Below are 18,053 nucleotides of genomic sequence, written 5' to 3' on the forward strand. Positions count from 1 at the left end.
CAACAAGGTGGTGCCATGTGCGTGCCAGGTGAGGGTGTGCATCCAAGATGACTAAAAAGCGAATCCTCAGTATATGTAGCATGCAAAAAAGAATGAAATAAAAAACGGTAGGTTTTCGAATTGCAGCTGAACCAGACTAATGGGCATCAATGTCCTCATTAATAGACCTGTATGACCGGTCGCGGTGTGTGCAACATGCCCAAAGGTTGGAGATAACCACAGGTAAGCATAGAATACGAACGTAAGTAAACTTAAGAGCGCTATCAATGTCAGGTACAGCCGGTGGAAATGAAAGGCTAATAGGGGAAAATGGGTTAATACTACCCAAAACCGACAAGACAAAAGGTCATTATGAAGTAAGCTCAGCAACACCTACTGGGGTCCAAACGAAGCATGCATCATGAAACTCACCCGAAAACCAAATACTACGGGTCTAACCGTGGTAGATATTCATGCATGTGATCCAGCATAAAAGCAAAAAATACAAAAATACCTTTTGTAGAAAATAAATCTGCGGTGCGAGAATCTGGAGAAAACAAGAAGTGATTTAAAACGTCAAGTGCGAAGTAAGCACACTGGTCAAGTCGGTGATTGAAGAGAAGACAAGCGTCTAACATGGCATGGAGTCAACACTCACCGCAGTACCGGTGATATTGGTAATGCCTCCGAAGATATTACTGATACTGCATAGTTATTCCAGCTTGTGGTATTACTGGACCTTTACAAGCTTTTCTCACTAGAGATATTGGAGTAAACACAAGGGTCAGTGTTTGTGTACCAATGTTCACGTTTTTTTTTTACAGTCCTTTCCCCTGGGCAAAAGTTGTAAGGTGTAAGGTTGTAAGTTGTAAGGTGTTCCCTGATGAAATGCATGTGGGCGAGAAAAATCAGGAATGCAGTGTTCCCTCAAATTTGTAGACCCGATACCATCACTAACACCCATTTCCTATCAGAGAAGTCAAGTAAAAATGGTGGTGAAAGTATTAACCCAATTTTACAAAGTGAGCATGTGGTGAAAAAATGGCACACAATACTAAAGAACTAAATGGACCAATACAATGATGAATACTTTAGCAGTCTGTTCATTAATAGAAAAGAAATAAGCCCTCCAACAGCCTGTCCTGTGTTTTAAATGTTGATGCCATATTGAAAGCTGAATCTAATTATATTTATTATGTGTTACATGTGCAGTAACTATAACCCGATAGGGTTTACTTAATCACAGGCCAGATTTGCACAAAGATATTTGCAACACAAGACAGCTATGACCACCCTTCTCTTTGAACATCAATGGATGCACACATGTTTTACTTCTCCAAGGTACTGCTGTGTATATAGTGGGCAGGAGATCTGGAAGGGGTAGCTGACATCTGTCCTTGAGTTCACAGTTCCTGGTTTTTGCAACTACTGCCCATTAGACAGGAGCCGCAATATTTAAACCAGTGGTGCCAGAAGCATTGGTGGAAGCATGCAGTAGTCCCCAAGAGCACTGCGGGCTTTTATTAATGTGGCTGTAGTTGCATAATCAGCCTCCTTCTTGTATCACTGTTTGTATGTATGCTATGTGGGGCAGACATACCAAATCCAGAATGCTGAATCCAGAAAGTGTTGACATTAGGAATACAGTAACACCAGGAGAACATCCTGATACAGTTCTACCACCTACCTGTTTACAAACTCATGCATTAGGTTCAGACCTACAACAAAAACCTACTTCATGTACCTTATCCGACACTAGTCAAACAGCAAGGAAGATATGGTCACAGAGATTGCTTTAATCTCCAATTGCTTACAGGGCAGGCGTGGCATATTCATTTTATTCTGCATGCTGGCAAGGAAGACACTTGGCACCTACAGAGCAGCACTGCAAAGTAGCAACAAAAGCTGGGACTGTTTTGCAGTTACTCAACTGAGGGAAACCGAACCTCTGTTGATTCAGGATCATGTGGTCATCTGATCACTGGCACAGTGGATCAAAACTCATTGAGTACATCTCAAAATAGAATTTACAAGATGTACAACTCACTTGATATGTCAGTTAAAAAAAATCAATGAAAACAAACCCTTAGGAAAATATGCCAACTTGGTGCTATGAAAATGTAGTCCTAGTTGAATGGGTTATAGGGGAGATTGCCCTTGCAAAGGAAGAGCAGAAGGAGCAGCACTTGATATTTTGAAGAATCCTGGGAGCTTTTAACAGGTGTTCGTCCCCTGTGTAGTGCAGTAACAGACTTCCATCTGCCACATAAGAACATTGGTCGAATGAGTAGCAACCCTCTTTCATCAGACAGCTATTTCCTACTGATTGTGCTTAGGAGCTGCATGGGACTATGGTTATGTATTTTGGGGAGTCTTTCTTCAAAACATAGGGGGTCATTATGATTGCGGATTTTCCGCATCCTCGGGGCCGGCGGAAGCCACCGCCGGCCCCAAGGATGCGGAAAATTCGCAGCGGACTGACCAAAGACCCACCGCCAGATTAGGATGGCTGGTGGGTCCTGGTTTCCGTCCGCAGCTTTTCCGCCGCGGTCGGATTACAACCGCGGCGGAAAAGCTCTAATATGGTGACGGTGTCTTCCAGACACCGTCCACCATATTAGGATGGCCAGTAAAGTATGCTTTTCCACGGCGGGTTTTCCGCCGTGGAAAAGCATACGGAACTTCACTGCGGGGGCCCGTTGCGGGCCCCCTAGGTGAAGGGGGGGGGTGGGGGGTGCACATGGGGGGTACCTATGGTACCCCCCTGCATTTGCATGCAGAAAGCGGCAGGCACCGCGCGGTGCCTGCCTCTTTCTGCATGCAAATGCAATGCGTGCATTTTTAACATTGCCGCGGGGGCAGCTTGAAGCTGCACCCGCGGCAATGTTAAAAATAGAGGATGTGACCGCCAGGGTGGCGGTCACATCCTAATTGCACAGGAGGGAACTCCGCATGCCATGCGGAGGTTCCCTCCTGCTCTGGGGTCCGTCCGTCCGCGATCCTAATCGACCCCATAATGTTTTAGGTGACACTGGTTCCAAACTCTTAATGGCTAAAAATTATTTGTCTGAAAGAGATTTATCAAGTATAGAGCTCCTCGTTAAGGAATACACATGAATGTATAGTCCTTTTGGGATGCAATAAAGCCTCTAGACGAATGGAAATTGGTAATACCTGGTAAGAGCAGCTGGTGTGGTCATGAGATTAAACAGTATGTATTCCTCCGGTAAAAGTAAAGCTGATGAAACACATTAACCTTTAAAAAGCAGTATACAGTATACCCACCTAGACTCAATCTAAACAGTGGCTACCCTCCTCAACATAAACTTTAATGATGGGTTTCTTCTTTGCTCTGGGGCATGCATGCCCTTTCATATTCTTTAGTGGCCGAAATCATTGGTTTGGCTCTGTTGGTCAGATTCAAGAACACCTCGAGATGGACCACAATGAAGAAATCTGTTTTATGGAGTGCGTTAAGCTCGCAGTGTAGACTAATGTATCCTTTCATAAACATAAATAGGGTTTTTACAGAGGACATACTCATCCTATAATTGTGAGTGTACACATCAAAGATCCCCTAAACACAGAAAATGTAGCATAAGTTTGTAAACGTCATAAATAATCGAATAGATTTTTTTAACATTGACCAATCTGTTTTAAATATTGAAGAATCGCTGTCTTTTTTTAACATTGGCAAATGTTATATGTCAAAATCAAAAGTTTTGTAAGTAACCTTATGCATATGGAGCTACTCCTTGCCCTTCAGAAAGCGGAAATCCTTGAATCAGTGTGATGCAATCAAAATGGAGTCCGGTTTCACCGAGTACCAGCGGAAACGGACCAACAACCGTCACAGAATTGTTCTCTGGATTACGTGTTGGGCTTTTGTAATGGCATCCATTTTTCCAGTTCCACTACCAGATCGTAGTCTCGTAGTACATTACCTTTGTTACATAGTTCATTAATATACCAACTATGCAGTTGTATGTGGTTAGGATTCATGATTTCCCTTTTCTTTCTCTCAATAACGCTTCATTATTTCTCTCAGTACATTTACAAATAGAAGTATATTTCCCTTTGGCATGGGTAATGATAGGCTTGTCTCTAGTTTCGGCGGTAGGTAATCCAATATGTTCTTTTTTCACAATAAGAAGGCTTGTTTTCCCGGTGTCATTATTTCTAACTATTTTAAAGGCATGTGTTTCCTGCTGGTACTCCTAATTTGCCCTTAATGAGCTGCATCTGTTATATTGTATCCCATCAAGTCAATGTCGCCATGAATTCAGGGATTCTCAGACTCGGTCTCGGTTCACAGTATCATTTTTGTCCCAAATGAGACCGTGTACCTAATAAAAAGTAAAGTGTCGGAGCAGCTTTGTAGCATAGTATCATCCCAGGATGTTATTTTGGCTTCCTCAATGAAGGCACTTTCCATCCAGCGAAACATGTGTTGACTTTCTTGACGGGCGAAGATATTGGTCATTCAGTGTGTCTGTCCTCTGCCCAATTCCGTCCCCTCGTGTGCTCAAGCTTTAACAATGTTTAAATAGTTGAAAGGTGAGTCTATGGATTCCTATTCTTAGAATCAGGCTTTAGGGTGGTGCAACTGGTGCAGCTGCACCTGGTCCTGAGCTCTGGAGGGGGCTTTCTATTTGGACATACCATGGGTTTAAAGGCACTTACTGAAGAGTTCCTTGCTTGCACAGCAGTTTTCAGGCAACAACAAAAATGTCACCAGAACTTTAGTGATTAATGTTCTGGAGGATAAATCAGAGTTTTGTTAGTGGCAGTGTTGACTCATCATAAAGTAGTGCAAAGGACATGTACCTTTTGCAAATAATGTGCACCATGCAGATCTGATCCAGATCTATATATATGTGGATAGCTCAATGGCTTACTGCTTTTGTCATAAAATGTTTCTGTTACTTGCAGTTCGTAAATTACATTCCTAATTTAGGACAGTGACCTATGTATTATCAAAGAGCTACATGTAAAGTAAACGGCATGGTATAGGTTAGAACGCTATGTTTTCACCCCAATTTTTTCATTATCCTAATGTTTCTAAATAGGGTTAATTTGGGTAGATATACATTTTTTGGTCTTGTCTGATCCAGCGCATGCGCTGTCTGCGAGACATTTAGGAAGCGGGTTTTCGAAGTGCTACCTACAGGTTTTTTCCGGCCACCAGCTTGCTGTTACGCACACAAGCGAGCGTGTGCCTCGCTCCGCCTCTCCAATGCTATCCACGCATCCCTCGCGTCATCGCACAGAGCGCGTCATCGCGATCACTTTCGCTTTTACCGCAGTGACTTTCGCTTTCACGGCCGCGCTGCGTTACTTTTACGTCCGCGGGGCCAATGCTTGCTCTAAATACCAATCATCTCCGATCCCTAATACTGGTTTGTATGGCAAGTCCCTTCCTCACTTCAAGCTAATCTATTCCATGCCCTACATTCAGATCAGTTTGGGTCACCTCCTCTCCTTCCTTCATGTGCTAACCACCATCCTGGATGATCCATACCAACCTTCGGTTGCAGCCAGTCTCCAAATCCGCTTACCTCCTGCGGTAGCCGGTGCGTCTGCACATCCCAGTCTTCGCCCCAGAACTTCACTGGCCAATATGCTATTTAATATTGGAATCTATTTTTCTTTCGGATTCTTTAATTTGTTTCATTTTTAGGCAATAAATATAAATATAATTGAGACCACAATTGCGGGACCTGGCACACCAAATAAAGCTGAGTAGAAAGCGATATATATCATTGCTGAGAAAAAATGTGGTGATCTTGGATTGGTTTGCAGAACTTTTGTAAAGGGATTTGTTTCTCAGTTGCTTATTGGCTTCTGAGTTGAGAAGATTTTACCGTGGTCTGTGATTGGTTTAGTACATTTTGGTAGCTATTCATTGGCTGTGGGACGCCAAAGAATAAATGAGCATGTGGCACAGTATTCAGCTGCTGCACGGCTCTGCTCTTCATCATTAGCTTGTTGTGTTGCATACAATCTGAGGTTGTAATTGGTGACTGTCTGTCCTGCGGAGTGAGCTCGACCTGGGCTTAGGCACTTATAAAGCTCATGTTACCCAAACTGAATGGAATAGGTGCTAACTATCTTAGGAGGAAGTGGGCTAAATTCTCGGTGGAGGATTTTAATCAAGCCTTAACTAGGGATGGTTTTCCTGGGGGCGAGGACATAGAAACAGCTGTCTTCAACTTGAATCAGCGCATCACGGAAGCGCTTGACCAGACAGCCCCTCTCTGCCGCACTACCACAGGTGCTCGGAAAGATCGCTCAGCTCCTTGGTTCAGTGCTGAGCTGAGACTGACAAAGGCGGACTGTAGGCGGGCAGAAAAAGTCTGGAGGGTGTCCTATGACAACAAGGCCAGGGACTTGTTCCTGGAAAAAAGGCGCCTTCACCATAGGCTGATAAAAAAAGTCTAAGGCAGCCTACTTTGCTGGACAAATTCAGGGGGCGGAAAACTCCGCCAAGGAACTTTTCGGCATCTATAAATCCCTGACTTCGGTAAATGCACCTACAGAGCCGGAGAGCTGCTCTACGGAGTCATGTGACTGGATTGCCGATTACTTCTCCGCTAAAGTAGAGAAGATCTACTCGACCTTTCCTATTCGGTCGACAGGGTCTGACCTGGAGGTAGCAATGGGGGACACAGAGACGGCAGGGCATATTACACACTTTTGCACCCCTCCTCTTGAGGAACTATTAGCGGTGTGCCGCTCTGTTACATCAGGGTCCCCGTGGGATCCGGTGTCGCCAAAACGCTTGGCAGACAGTCTGGAAGTCTTGGAGCCTTATATAAGGCACATCCTCGACGTATCTTTCGGATCAGGAAAGCTGCCGGACGGGTGGAAACAGGCGGTGGTGCTCCCGCTCCGGAAGAAACCCCACTTAGGCTTCGAGGTATTAGAAAATCTGAGGCCCATCTCCCTCCTGCCTTTTCTGTCAAAAGTGGCGGAAAAGGTGGTCAATACCCAAATCATGAAGCATGTGGAAGAAAGGGGACTGCTCCATGCGACACAGTTTGGCTTTAGGCTACGACATTCCACCGAGTCCGCCCTTCTCATGGCCACGGAACATCTGAGAGAGGGCGTGGATGCAGGCCAAACTATGGCTTTGATCCTGTTGGACCTCAGCGCGGCGTTCGACACTGTAGCACATAACATCTTGCTACAGTGTCTGAACAGAGGTGGCATCTCTGGCACCGCGCTGAGATGGATCCAAGACTTTCTCAAGGGGAGAAGTTTTCGAGTCAGGCAGGGAGACTGCTATTCAAAGGGGGTGCCTTTGGGCCAAGGCGTGCCGCAGGGCTCGTCATTGAGCCCAACCCTCTTTAATATGTCTGTCGCGCCTGTTGCCTCAATTGTGGAGAGCCATGGCCTCCAACTGGTCTCCTACGCCGACGACACGCAGCTGGTGATCTCCCTATCGCAGGCGCCCTGTCTTGCTGCCGATGGCTTCCGTGCGTGCATGAAAGATCTAGCCGAATGGATGGCCAACAATTGCTTGAAGCTGAACGGCAGCAAGACAGAGGTGCTGGTGGTGGGGAGAGCCCAGTCTGCCTGGTCGCCGGCATGGTGGCCTTCCTGCCTTGGACCTACCCCAACCCCATGCCTAGAGGCGCGCAATTTGGGGGTGTGGTTTGACGTAGGTCTCACATTTGGCCCCCAGATTAATCGGGTGGTGGGAGTCTGTTTCGGGATTCTGAAAAAGCTGAGAAAGGTCCTGGACTTACTCCCGCTTGAAGCACGTCAAACCCTGGTTCATGCCCTGGTGACAGCTAGGTCGGACTATGGGAACCTGCTGTACCTGGGGGCTCCTGAAAAAAGCATGGCCCGCCTGCAAGTGCTGCAGAATGCGGCAGCGCGTCTGATTCTCAGACTGCCTAAAAGGGCGCCTTCCAAGGCGGCCCTCCCGCAGCTACACTGGCTCCCTGTGAGGAGAAGAGTGGAGTATAAAGCCCTCTGCACCTGTCATCGCATCATGAATGGCAGGGCACCCGACCCTCTGACGAATTTGATCGAAGCGTACATACCAACACGTGCGCTTAGATCTACAGGGGGCGGAGACTGAGGATTCCAAGAATTAAGAAGGCCCGCATGGGAGGCAGGTCTTTCAGATACTTGGCGGCAACCAACTGGAACAAACTGCCAACGGACCTGCGTTTGGAACCAGAGGAGGCTAGATTCCGTGCAAAACTAAAAACTTATCTTTACACTAAATAATGGCCCGCGTAGTTTCCTGTGTTCCCTGTCATCTGCCTATTCCCACTTTTAGCGCGTGGACACGCCGGTGTGCGTAATCGCAGCGCTCTATAAATGTCCCAATAATAATAATAATAATAATAATTGTAGTGTGTCCTTCCTAGAGAGCTCAATGACTTGCAGCTCCCATTCCTCAGCAGCCCCTGTAGCACGACCCGTCGCCGAAAGCCAACCGGCCACTATCTGCATCTATAGTCTATCACCTCTGTCCCCTCCCTCTCACGGTTCACTGGGTGCGATTCATGGTCGTTCACTTACTTCAGGCCAGTGACCTTGCCCATCTGAGGTGCTACGAGTGGGGTGAGTGTAGTTCGACTCTCACCTACCGAGTTATGCTGTCCTTTGATCAACGCGGGTGAGCGCCAGTGCACCCACCATAACCCTGGCATGCAACCTGTTTTATAATTATTTAAAGATCTGTAGATGTACTAGGTTGACTAGTTAAAGACTTCTTTTTGTTGAAGCTAACACTTTCTTTTTTGAAAAGTGCTCTTGTGTTCCGCTTAAATATCAGGTGTTGCGGCAAATAATCATATGGTGTACTTTAAATTAGTTTATGTTGGTGCAGTTTATGTTGCCCTTATTGCAAATTGTATTTGTCCTTTGATACATCTAAATTCGCACACCGTAGCACCCAGCCTATGACCGTATTTTTCCTAGTCCCTGTCATTATGCTTCCTCCAGTGACCGTGTCCTTGGACATATGTTTTGGAATTTGATCCTAGTGGGAATCTTAAGGATTTTGTATCCCTGGGCCAAAGGTATTTTGGGGGTCTCTTTTCGGACCAGCTATGAATTTATGAGTCAGTTTTAAATCTTTTCATACTCTCCTTGGCCAGGTCACTGACAGTGCACAGACACAATCGTCCAATTTCTAAAGGTGTTTACATATTCAGGGATGGAAGTTTTCAATATTGTAACACAGGAGAAGTTCACTAATATTACTGCAAATAATCTCAGTGACACACTCTCATTTCTTATATCTTAGGTCCTGCTTTGATCTAAAAGAAACTTTTTTTTTATGGATGTTGCATAAATAATTTTCTGCAAGATATCAGTAGTTGACCCTCACACATCATGTACATTATAATAAATTAAAGGAAAACGATATTTAAGACAATCTGTTTAACAATTATTCAAGATCATCATTGCAAGACTGGCTCTATCAGGGGGCCCCTTGAAAACCTGGGATTCAGTGCCAGAGCCCACCTTGCCCATGTATTAAGCATCTTGGTTTGATCCCTTGTTTACCTTCAGCTAATCCAAACCCTCAGCAAGTTTGGGGTGTGTGGGTGGAAAGGGGGTGATGGCAGTGGTGCTAACCTAGCATTTCTCCCATGAGGCTTTTATTGTTTTATTTATAAAGTGTTTTGGGATCTGAAGCTCTTGCTTACGTGGGTAGCCCACTACAACGTGTAGTGTGTATGGTTGGAAGGATGTTGTCTTTGTTTTGATCCTATGCAGGAAGGGCCTCCACATCATGCATAATGAGCACTAAGGTGCATTTATCATGTAAGGGAATGCAGTGTGAGAAACAGATGCACAGTTTTATGGTCTTCGGTATGCTGATAGCTTTGAGAGGCTCTGCAGGTCCCTTTAAGGTATCTGAGAATTGGACAACTCAGTGTAGTAGCATGGGTTGAGGAAGAGGAAAGTGGAGAGATCGGTTTGGATGGTCATTTTCAAATGGAATCTTTATTATTCTCAGTCACAGTAGGCCCTACAGCATCACAATGCACTACCACAGAATCACTCAGCGACACCACAACATCAATCAGCACCACCACAACATTACTCAGCACCACCACAACATTACTCAGGGCCACCACAACATCAATCAGCGCAACTAAAGCAACACTCAGCACCACCACAGCGTCACTCAAGCACACAACAATATTGCTCAGGGCCACAACAGAATCACTCAGCGCCACCACAGCATTGCTCTACGCAACCACAGCAACACTCAGCACCACAACAGCATCACTCAGTAGTACCATAGCATGACTCAGTACCGCCACAGCATCACTCTGCAGCGCCACAGCATCAATCAGCATCACAACAGCAGCAGTCAGCTTCACCACAACATCACTCAGGGCCACCATAGCATCTCTCGGGCCAGCACAGGATCACTTAACGCCACCACAACATCAGTCAACACCACCACAGTGTCACTCAGCAGCACCACAGCATCACTCAGCATCACCACAGCATCACTCAGGACCACCACAGGATCACTCAGCACCACCACAGCATCACTCAGCACCACCACAGCATCAGTCAGAACTACCACAGTATCACTCAAAGCCAGCACAGCATCACTCAGGGCCAGCACCACATCACTCAACGACACAACAGCTTCACTCAGTGCTTCTTACACATTTTAATTACAACTTCTCAGCGTGCTGCACAACAGCCACACTTCTCTACAGCACCGCTTAGAAACATTGGCAAAGTCAATAGCTCTGCATAAACACTTAAAAGGCCCCCTGATGCATAGCCAATAGGTCTCGCCTTTGGGACATTATAAGTCTTTAGTTAACCAGCACAATATCCTTCAATGAAACAACATCAAGTGGTCATGGCTAATCACTTATAAGGTCCCAAAAGCGAGACCAATTGGCTATGCCAATGCTTGTTATTATATGAGAAGTGGGCTATGGAGAGATGAGGGGAACTATTGGAGAGTGGTAGTGAGGGAATCTCTGGAGAAGAAGGTCGTAGGAGGGCACCAAAAAAGATTGTTGCGCTGTGCGCTACCAGAGAAAAAGCTGGTCTCAACTAGATTTTCCGGCAGAAGCCAAATGATACAAGCTCAAAAGTCACTGATATTTTTATCCATGTTCATTTGATTTGAAGAACATGATCAACCCAGTTATATTTGTCCTCATCATTATGCTTAATGTGTATACAGGGGATTCCCTGATGGATATAGCCAACCATGGTATAATTCATTCCCCGAAAGGGATATTTATATCATTAATAGAAGACCCAGGGCTTTAAGGTTTGGCATGCATCCACAGCGGTTCCCTGCCCACAGAACTTTTGCACGCATTGTTGTCCTTTCTGGGGTGGGACTTCATCTCGCAGCATACGTATGGCTGGAGGCGGGACCAGAGTTTCCTGCAGCGCTTAAAAGCGCTTAAGCTTCCTGCACCATTGGTGCCTCCACATCATTTCCCTGCCTGCTGAACTTTTCACCCACATGCTTGTCCTTGCTGGGGTGAGACTCATCCGCCAGCATACTTCTGGCTGGATGTCGGACCAGAGTGGCCGGCTTAAGCTTCCTGCGGGCGTTTAAGCTTCCTGCAGCGCTGAAAGCGCCTGTGGCGAAGACCCGGCCAAGGACGGGCCCATCTTCACCCATCATCTCCCACGCTACTCCTTTTGCATTTGCTGTTCATTGGCCATACTCCTACTTACCGTCTTCTTCCCTTGATGTTTAATTTTTTGATGGTCGCTGGAATTGGTGAGTGAAGTCCTATTTCATACTCCAGTGGCATTTGTATCCAGGGTTTGGCGTGGCCATTTTAGTGAAGACTTGTTTTGACCCACTGGGTCTGTGCACTTTTTGTAAATCCCTGGTTGTGGCTGACAAGTGAGACTTGCTTCCTGATGATCTCGGATTCCTGTGATGTTTCTAGTTATTAGTTTGTCGACTATAAATTAACAACAGTCTTGCGAAAGTATGGGCACAAAACTACAGGGTTGGTATTTTAAAAGTTACAAGTTAACAGCTGTCTACCAAACTAAATATAATTTATGACTCTCAGTGAGATACTAATGATCAGTCGCTAGTGATTACTGGGTTAGAGCTCTATAATAATAAAGTATTATTTCATATTTTAGTCGAAAATCGCTGAACTTGGTGCTTTGGGGCCTCGTCTGCTCACTGAGGACCACAGATAACCATGTCCTCCGACTGAGCTCTGTGCAGGACAGTCATCCTCTTGCTGGCCTTCTACTATTAATAGTGGAGGAGAAAGATGTATGCCTTGACTGCAATAGCAGCGTTTGAAATCTGCACCTACCGTCCTAAACCATATGGTGCATTCTGGGACATAAAACAAACCTGCAGATTCTTGCTGAAGAAACGTTGTTTGTTTTTAAAGTTTTCATATCTGATCAGCTTGACGTAGTTGGTTATTGTAAACCACCAGTCTCCAAATTGTTAGTGTCGTAATTTACAATGGTAATTTCGTAATTCTTCTTTTGCATCTATAACACAAGAAATCGCTTCCACTGTAATACACAATTATTTGGAGAGGGACCTTCAAATTGCATTTTAATCTAAAAATTGAAAGAAAATTGTTAAACAGTTTAGCAGCACTTCAGATGAAGCACTTACGGATGTTTTGTTGCAATTAGTAATGCTCTTTATTACAGAATGTAATTGTGAACAGTACACTGGTCTCTGAGCTTTGTAGACGATCCGGTCTTGGCTGTAAGAATCAAGAAAATTCTTACTGAAAATTCTCTAGAAATAACATATAAGGAGACGTTTCTCTTTTCGACGAATAAGAACTAGTTGTGACTTAAGTCGCTTTCTGTGGAATTAATATTGTGAACAGAATTTATATAAATGCCACATTTCCGGGAACACAATGATACCATTGTGTTACAAAACGGAATAATTGTTTCTCGACTGCACCTCACAATGGCGTGTATGTACTGAGTGCAGGACTTGGCAGAGGGTGCTGCTGAACAAGAAACGGTTGTTTTTGAAGTGGGTGAAGTGCGAGAGGGTGTACACGTCACAAGGGCTGTGCAGAGGCTGCCTCGATACAGTGGGTTGATGCAGACTTCCCTGCTCTGCCAATGTACCATTGCACTTCACAATCTCGAGTTAACTCCAGTGCAATTGCTGGTTCATTAGCTGTATAGTTTATATACAGTTTGGGTTCAACCTGGCGCTCAGGTTTGTACGCCGTGCATGTATAAAGTGTATTTCAGCTTTCATTTGGAACACTTAAGGTCGGTTGTAAAATTAGCCCATTGGTTTTATGAAATATTGTTTACGTAACAACATGGTTTATGTAATGATACAGTTTGGGCAGTGCTTAGTTTGTGCCGGTGTTTTCCGGTGCTCGTCATCGTCACAGGATTCTCACTTCGGCACTTATTTCTGACAATTCACCAACATGCTGGTGGCACAGTCAGTCCATTGTTGAGAAAATCACATTCATAGATTGTTTACAATTTCAATACAATGTTAAATGGATATAAAAATATCTCATATAGTCCTTTCTAACAGCTTTAGTGACATGGAATAATCGAAATGGGGACATGTATTGGAATGGTTTGGTTATTAGGGTAAAGTAGCATTGGTATTTGGCAGAAGCTGCAGTGGCGTGCCATGAAATACTTTGGACCCAGGCATTTATTTTCTTTCTTCAAATTAAGCACTAGTTTGGGGTTGTTATTAATGATTTAGGTGTAGGTGGGGCAGGATTTAGCAACACCCTATGAGTGTCCACACAGTGGACAGAATTTCTGTTCCTAAGTGTAGAGAAGCCATAGGCGGTGGCTATCCATGCACAATAACTTACTCTGGTTCCACCTGTTGACATTTTCCTCTGTAATCAGCGCTATGATTTTTGGGAAATCAGGGCTTCAAGAGCCTCAATCTGTGTTTGCCTTTTTGGTGCGGGGATTCTGAAGGGCCGGATTCTACTGCAATTACGAGTTATGTATACAAAATGAGTAATATTACAGACTATAGTTTGGAGAGTTTTCTCCCCGATTCCAGGGATGATAAAGCCACTGGCATTTTTCACCTTCTCAGAGAAAATGCAAGTTGTCAGTGGGAAGGCTGTTGGGGTTTTAAATTGAGGGAAGGGGTTGGTTAGGGCAAGGTTGTGTTTGGCAGGGAGAGCTGGTCTGCTCATCTAGAGGTGCTGCAGGAGTTGTACGTAGTCCAAGCTGTGTTACTGCTCACAGCTGTGAAACCTGGCTGGTGTTTCAAACCCTAAAATGATCATGTCTGGAGGCATTAAACTACTTGTAATGGTCCAGGGTGCAATATCCTCTGGAAATAACGCCTCGGGTGAGATGTGATCACAAAGTATAGAGGCTCTTACCTGCTCTTCTTTGGCAGTATTAATTAACACAAGGAGGCGATAGAAGGAGAGCTGAACCTTTTCGAACACTCACCCCCAGTCACAGATCTGAGTCGAATCCATCATTGTTCTTTAGCTCACTTCGCCACCCCAGTTCAGACCCAGCCATATGTAAATCACTCTTGACCCTGTTCCTCATGGAAACAGTCCAGACCGAACTACTAAGCCAGGTCTTCCCTGAACCAGAAATATGCATCCTGAGACCGGTATTGGGGTAACACCCCTCATCATCCAGACTAGCTTGAGTCCAGTGTGAAAGTGAGCAAGGCACCCACTTCTGGGCATACCCTGCCAACTTAAGGCGAACAAAGCAAACACAAGGAGATGATGGACGGAGCACTGAACCTTTTCAGACACTCACCCCAGTCACAGATCTGGGTTGAAACCATTAATTAACAGACATTGAAATGGGTCAGTTCAGGGACCTCTATTTATGTCCTTAACCTTACAGCCAATAACATTGCTCTCCTTCTCTGCAATGAGTGTAAGAATACTTAAGGTAATCCAAGTAAGGAATTTATATTTCATGTTTACTTCAAGTGGCATTGTATGTGTGATCCCTACAAGGGTGTTGCTAAAACATTAAAATACCCCCACTTTAAATCAAAATTCTACTGACACCGAATGAGAGAAACCATAAGCCCAACACTTTCTAGAATAGTTCCTTTCATCTGTACATCGTCCAATCATTCCTTCATCCTTCCATCCATCCATTCTTTGATCCTTTACCCCATCCCTTCATTACTTCAACAATCCATTGGCATTCTTTTCATCCATTGGTGCACTCATTCATCCATACTTTCAACCGTCCATCCATTCTTTCATCATTCCATCAATTCAATGACCATTCCCTTCACATATCGATCATCGATCCCTTCACTCTTCTATCCGTTTATGCTAACAGCTTTTCATCTAAATTTCATCCTCCCATTCATCCTTTCACCCTACCTTCCAACCTTTTGTTAATTGATCCTTTCCCCATCTATCCAAACTTTCGCACTTTTAACCATTCATCCTTGCAGCCTTCTTTGTTGTTTTCCCCTTTCCTTCCTTGCACTACTCCATTCACATTTCCTTCCTTCTTTTGATATTTAATTCCTTATAAGTGTCTAGCTACCCTAAGTTTTTCTTTTCTAAGACAATTATTTGCATCTTGTCTCACCCCCCTTCCCCATGTCTCCCCACTCACTTTAGTTTCCTGGTCATTTCTTTCTTGTTACAATTAGATTTTCATAATTTCTTTTTCTCTCTCTTTTCCTGAACTTTGCTGTTTTAGCAGCTCTTGACCTCCACCTCTCATCCCTGCTCTGCTCTTCCACACATCCTTTTATGAGCCTCCATCTGCAGGCCTGCAGACATAAGAGGCAAAATATCAAATTAATCAATATTTAGTGGGGCCATGTTACAATGCCATAGAGCTCAAAGGCTACCATCACTTAAGCTGCCAAAGGTGTGTGTGTGTATGTGAGGGGGGGGGGGGGCAGTCCCTATGCCACTGGAGCCCTATACCTTAAGAGCATTGCCTTTTAATCAATGTTACATTTCTGCACTTATGTTTTCCATACAACATTTGAGTCATCTATAGCACTTGTGATTTGAGACGTGTCTAAATAACTCAAATTACTTTCATATTTCACTATACTAATTCACCACTAATCCTTTGTGGGTTCCAGAGTAGCGTCCTGCTTGCCAAAAAAGCGCTTCAACGCCCCATCAGGGGTAACAAGCGCTATAGAAACACAAACCTATTTCCTCTCTTCTATCCTTCCGCTATGCTTCTGAATCCACATAACTGACTAACCTATCCACCGCTCAAATTACTTTCATATTTCACTATACTAATTCAACACTAATCCTTTAGGTTCCAATTACAATACAATTACCTGGGTGAGTTCAGGGTGTAAATGTTGCTCATGACTGGGCACAGTTGAGAACTCTGGAGTTGGGACGGTCAAGTGTGAATTTCTCACAGTGCCTGTCACTGGAACGTAAAAGTGTTACACCATAAAAGTGTTACACCTACATGCTTATCCAATTGTCGGCCTCTATGCATAATGCACAGAGTGATGGTCATTTATGTGTCAACTGTAAGAACAATTTTGTGGGACAGTGCCAGGAGCTACACAGTTGTAGAAATATTGACAGCTCCGAAAGAAAAGGAAGTGCAAGGGAGATATATGTGTGTCTGTGTGTGCGCATGTGCAAATGTCATATATGTGTGTGTGTAACATAGAGAGGAAGAGAGGGTAAGTTAAAGTGAAAGGTGTCTGTGTTTGTGTGACAGAAAGAGAGACAGAAGGGATGGTGAAGTGGAAGATGTTTGTAACACAGAGAGGCAGGGATTGTGAAGAGTGGCGCAGGCACGTGAGTGTGAAAGACAGGGGAGGAAAATGAAGCACATGCAGAAGGAGACAGTGAAACGGCAGCAATGAGCTGAAAGAAGATGAAGAGTGAGAGATGGATATCAGTGGACTTGAGTGGGAAGGACAACGAGATAAAGAGTGTATGACGAGCACAGAGATAGAGACTGCTTAATTCACAATCTCTTATTTTTCAGAATTATTCAGAATCTTATATTTTCGGAATGTAAATATTTTCAATTCTCAAAATATTATTGTGACTACTTATTAATGTGTTGTTAAATACAAATCAGCGTTTAGAGGCACTGGCAAAGTCAATATGTTTGGTTTATTCTACGTTTATATGCTCTTTGGTGTTTGATATGTTTGGATGCAAAGTAATGTACAGGAGTACCCAATTGCTGATTAGGTGGTCGCCTGTCTGTCTCAACAAGGGATTCTAGTTGATGTGTTTAAAGCCACGCCCATAAATATGTATGCTATACTCCCTTGTAAAGTATTCCTAGTTGAAACTTCTTTGGCTGTGCCCCTCTTAGAAACCCTCACCTCTTTCATCACGTCTAAAGCACTGTGTGAAACGTAACCATGTCGTCTTTCTGAGCTGTTTTGCAGATATGATTCTAATGAACCACATTTCATGTTTTTAATATAGATGGGAACTTTTAAAGTGCATGATGAGGAATATTTTTTGGAACCTGTGATGAAAGTCGATGGAAGTGACGACGAAGAGGAGCACAATAAGCCACACCTAATATACAAAAATGAAGCCCTAAAAGAAAATACAAACAAGAGCATCATGATGTCATGTGAAACATCAGGTAGAGTTTATGCTTTTTTTGCATTTGATTTAGTCTCGAGTAGGGGTGGGTGGAATTTGCGTAATGGCGCTAGGCAAATCTCCGCGAATCTTGCAGAAATTCTGCGAACATGCGGAATTGCTTGTTCGCGATGCTTTTTTACTGCTTGCAATCGCTGTTTGCGGCCTCGGGGGCATTTTGAGAACGCGAACAAGCGAAGTCGCAGAATGCAGAATTTTGGGCAATTTCACGTTCGCCGCGGAACGCGAAATTACCCAAATTCCGCAAATTCCGCGAGTGGAACGGAATATACCGCTCAGGCCAGTCTCGAGTTCACATTTCGCCCGCCAATTTACCATCCACCTGAAACCTCTATTGTCTTTGGAGTCTATGGGGGCCCCGAAATTGGATGTGGGTGACCTCATGCGTTGTGCCTGGTAGACAGGTCATGAGAAGCGGCTGGGGACTCAAGAGTGGAGGAGTCCTGGTGGTGGTGCGCTGCTGTCTGGCATCAAACATCG

At 44.5% G+C, this 18,053-nt stretch overlaps 1 protein-coding gene across 1 annotated transcript in view; it reads left to right on the top strand.

Annotated features, from left to right (window-relative positions):
* The window catches only part of LOC147662098 (A disintegrin and metalloproteinase with thrombospondin motifs 20-like), a gene marked incomplete at its 3' end in the record, with an annotated part of 123,504 nt that extends 105,951 nt beyond the window's left edge, over nt 1-17,553 (top strand). Inside the window, exon 3 of the mRNA XM_086951113.1 lies at nt 17,388-17,553. Coding sequence (XP_086807239.1) covers nt 17,388-17,553 — 166 coding nt within the window. The remainder of the gene's footprint in view (nt 1-17,387) is intronic.
* Between the last annotated feature and the right edge of the window lie 500 nt (nt 17,554-18,053).

The sequence above is a fragment of the Lissotriton vulgaris genome, unplaced genomic scaffold (genome assembly GCF_964263255.1).
Source record: "Lissotriton vulgaris unplaced genomic scaffold, aLisVul1.2 SCAFFOLD_3336, whole genome shotgun sequence".
Lineage (NCBI taxonomy): Eukaryota > Metazoa > Chordata > Amphibia > Caudata > Salamandridae > Lissotriton > Lissotriton vulgaris.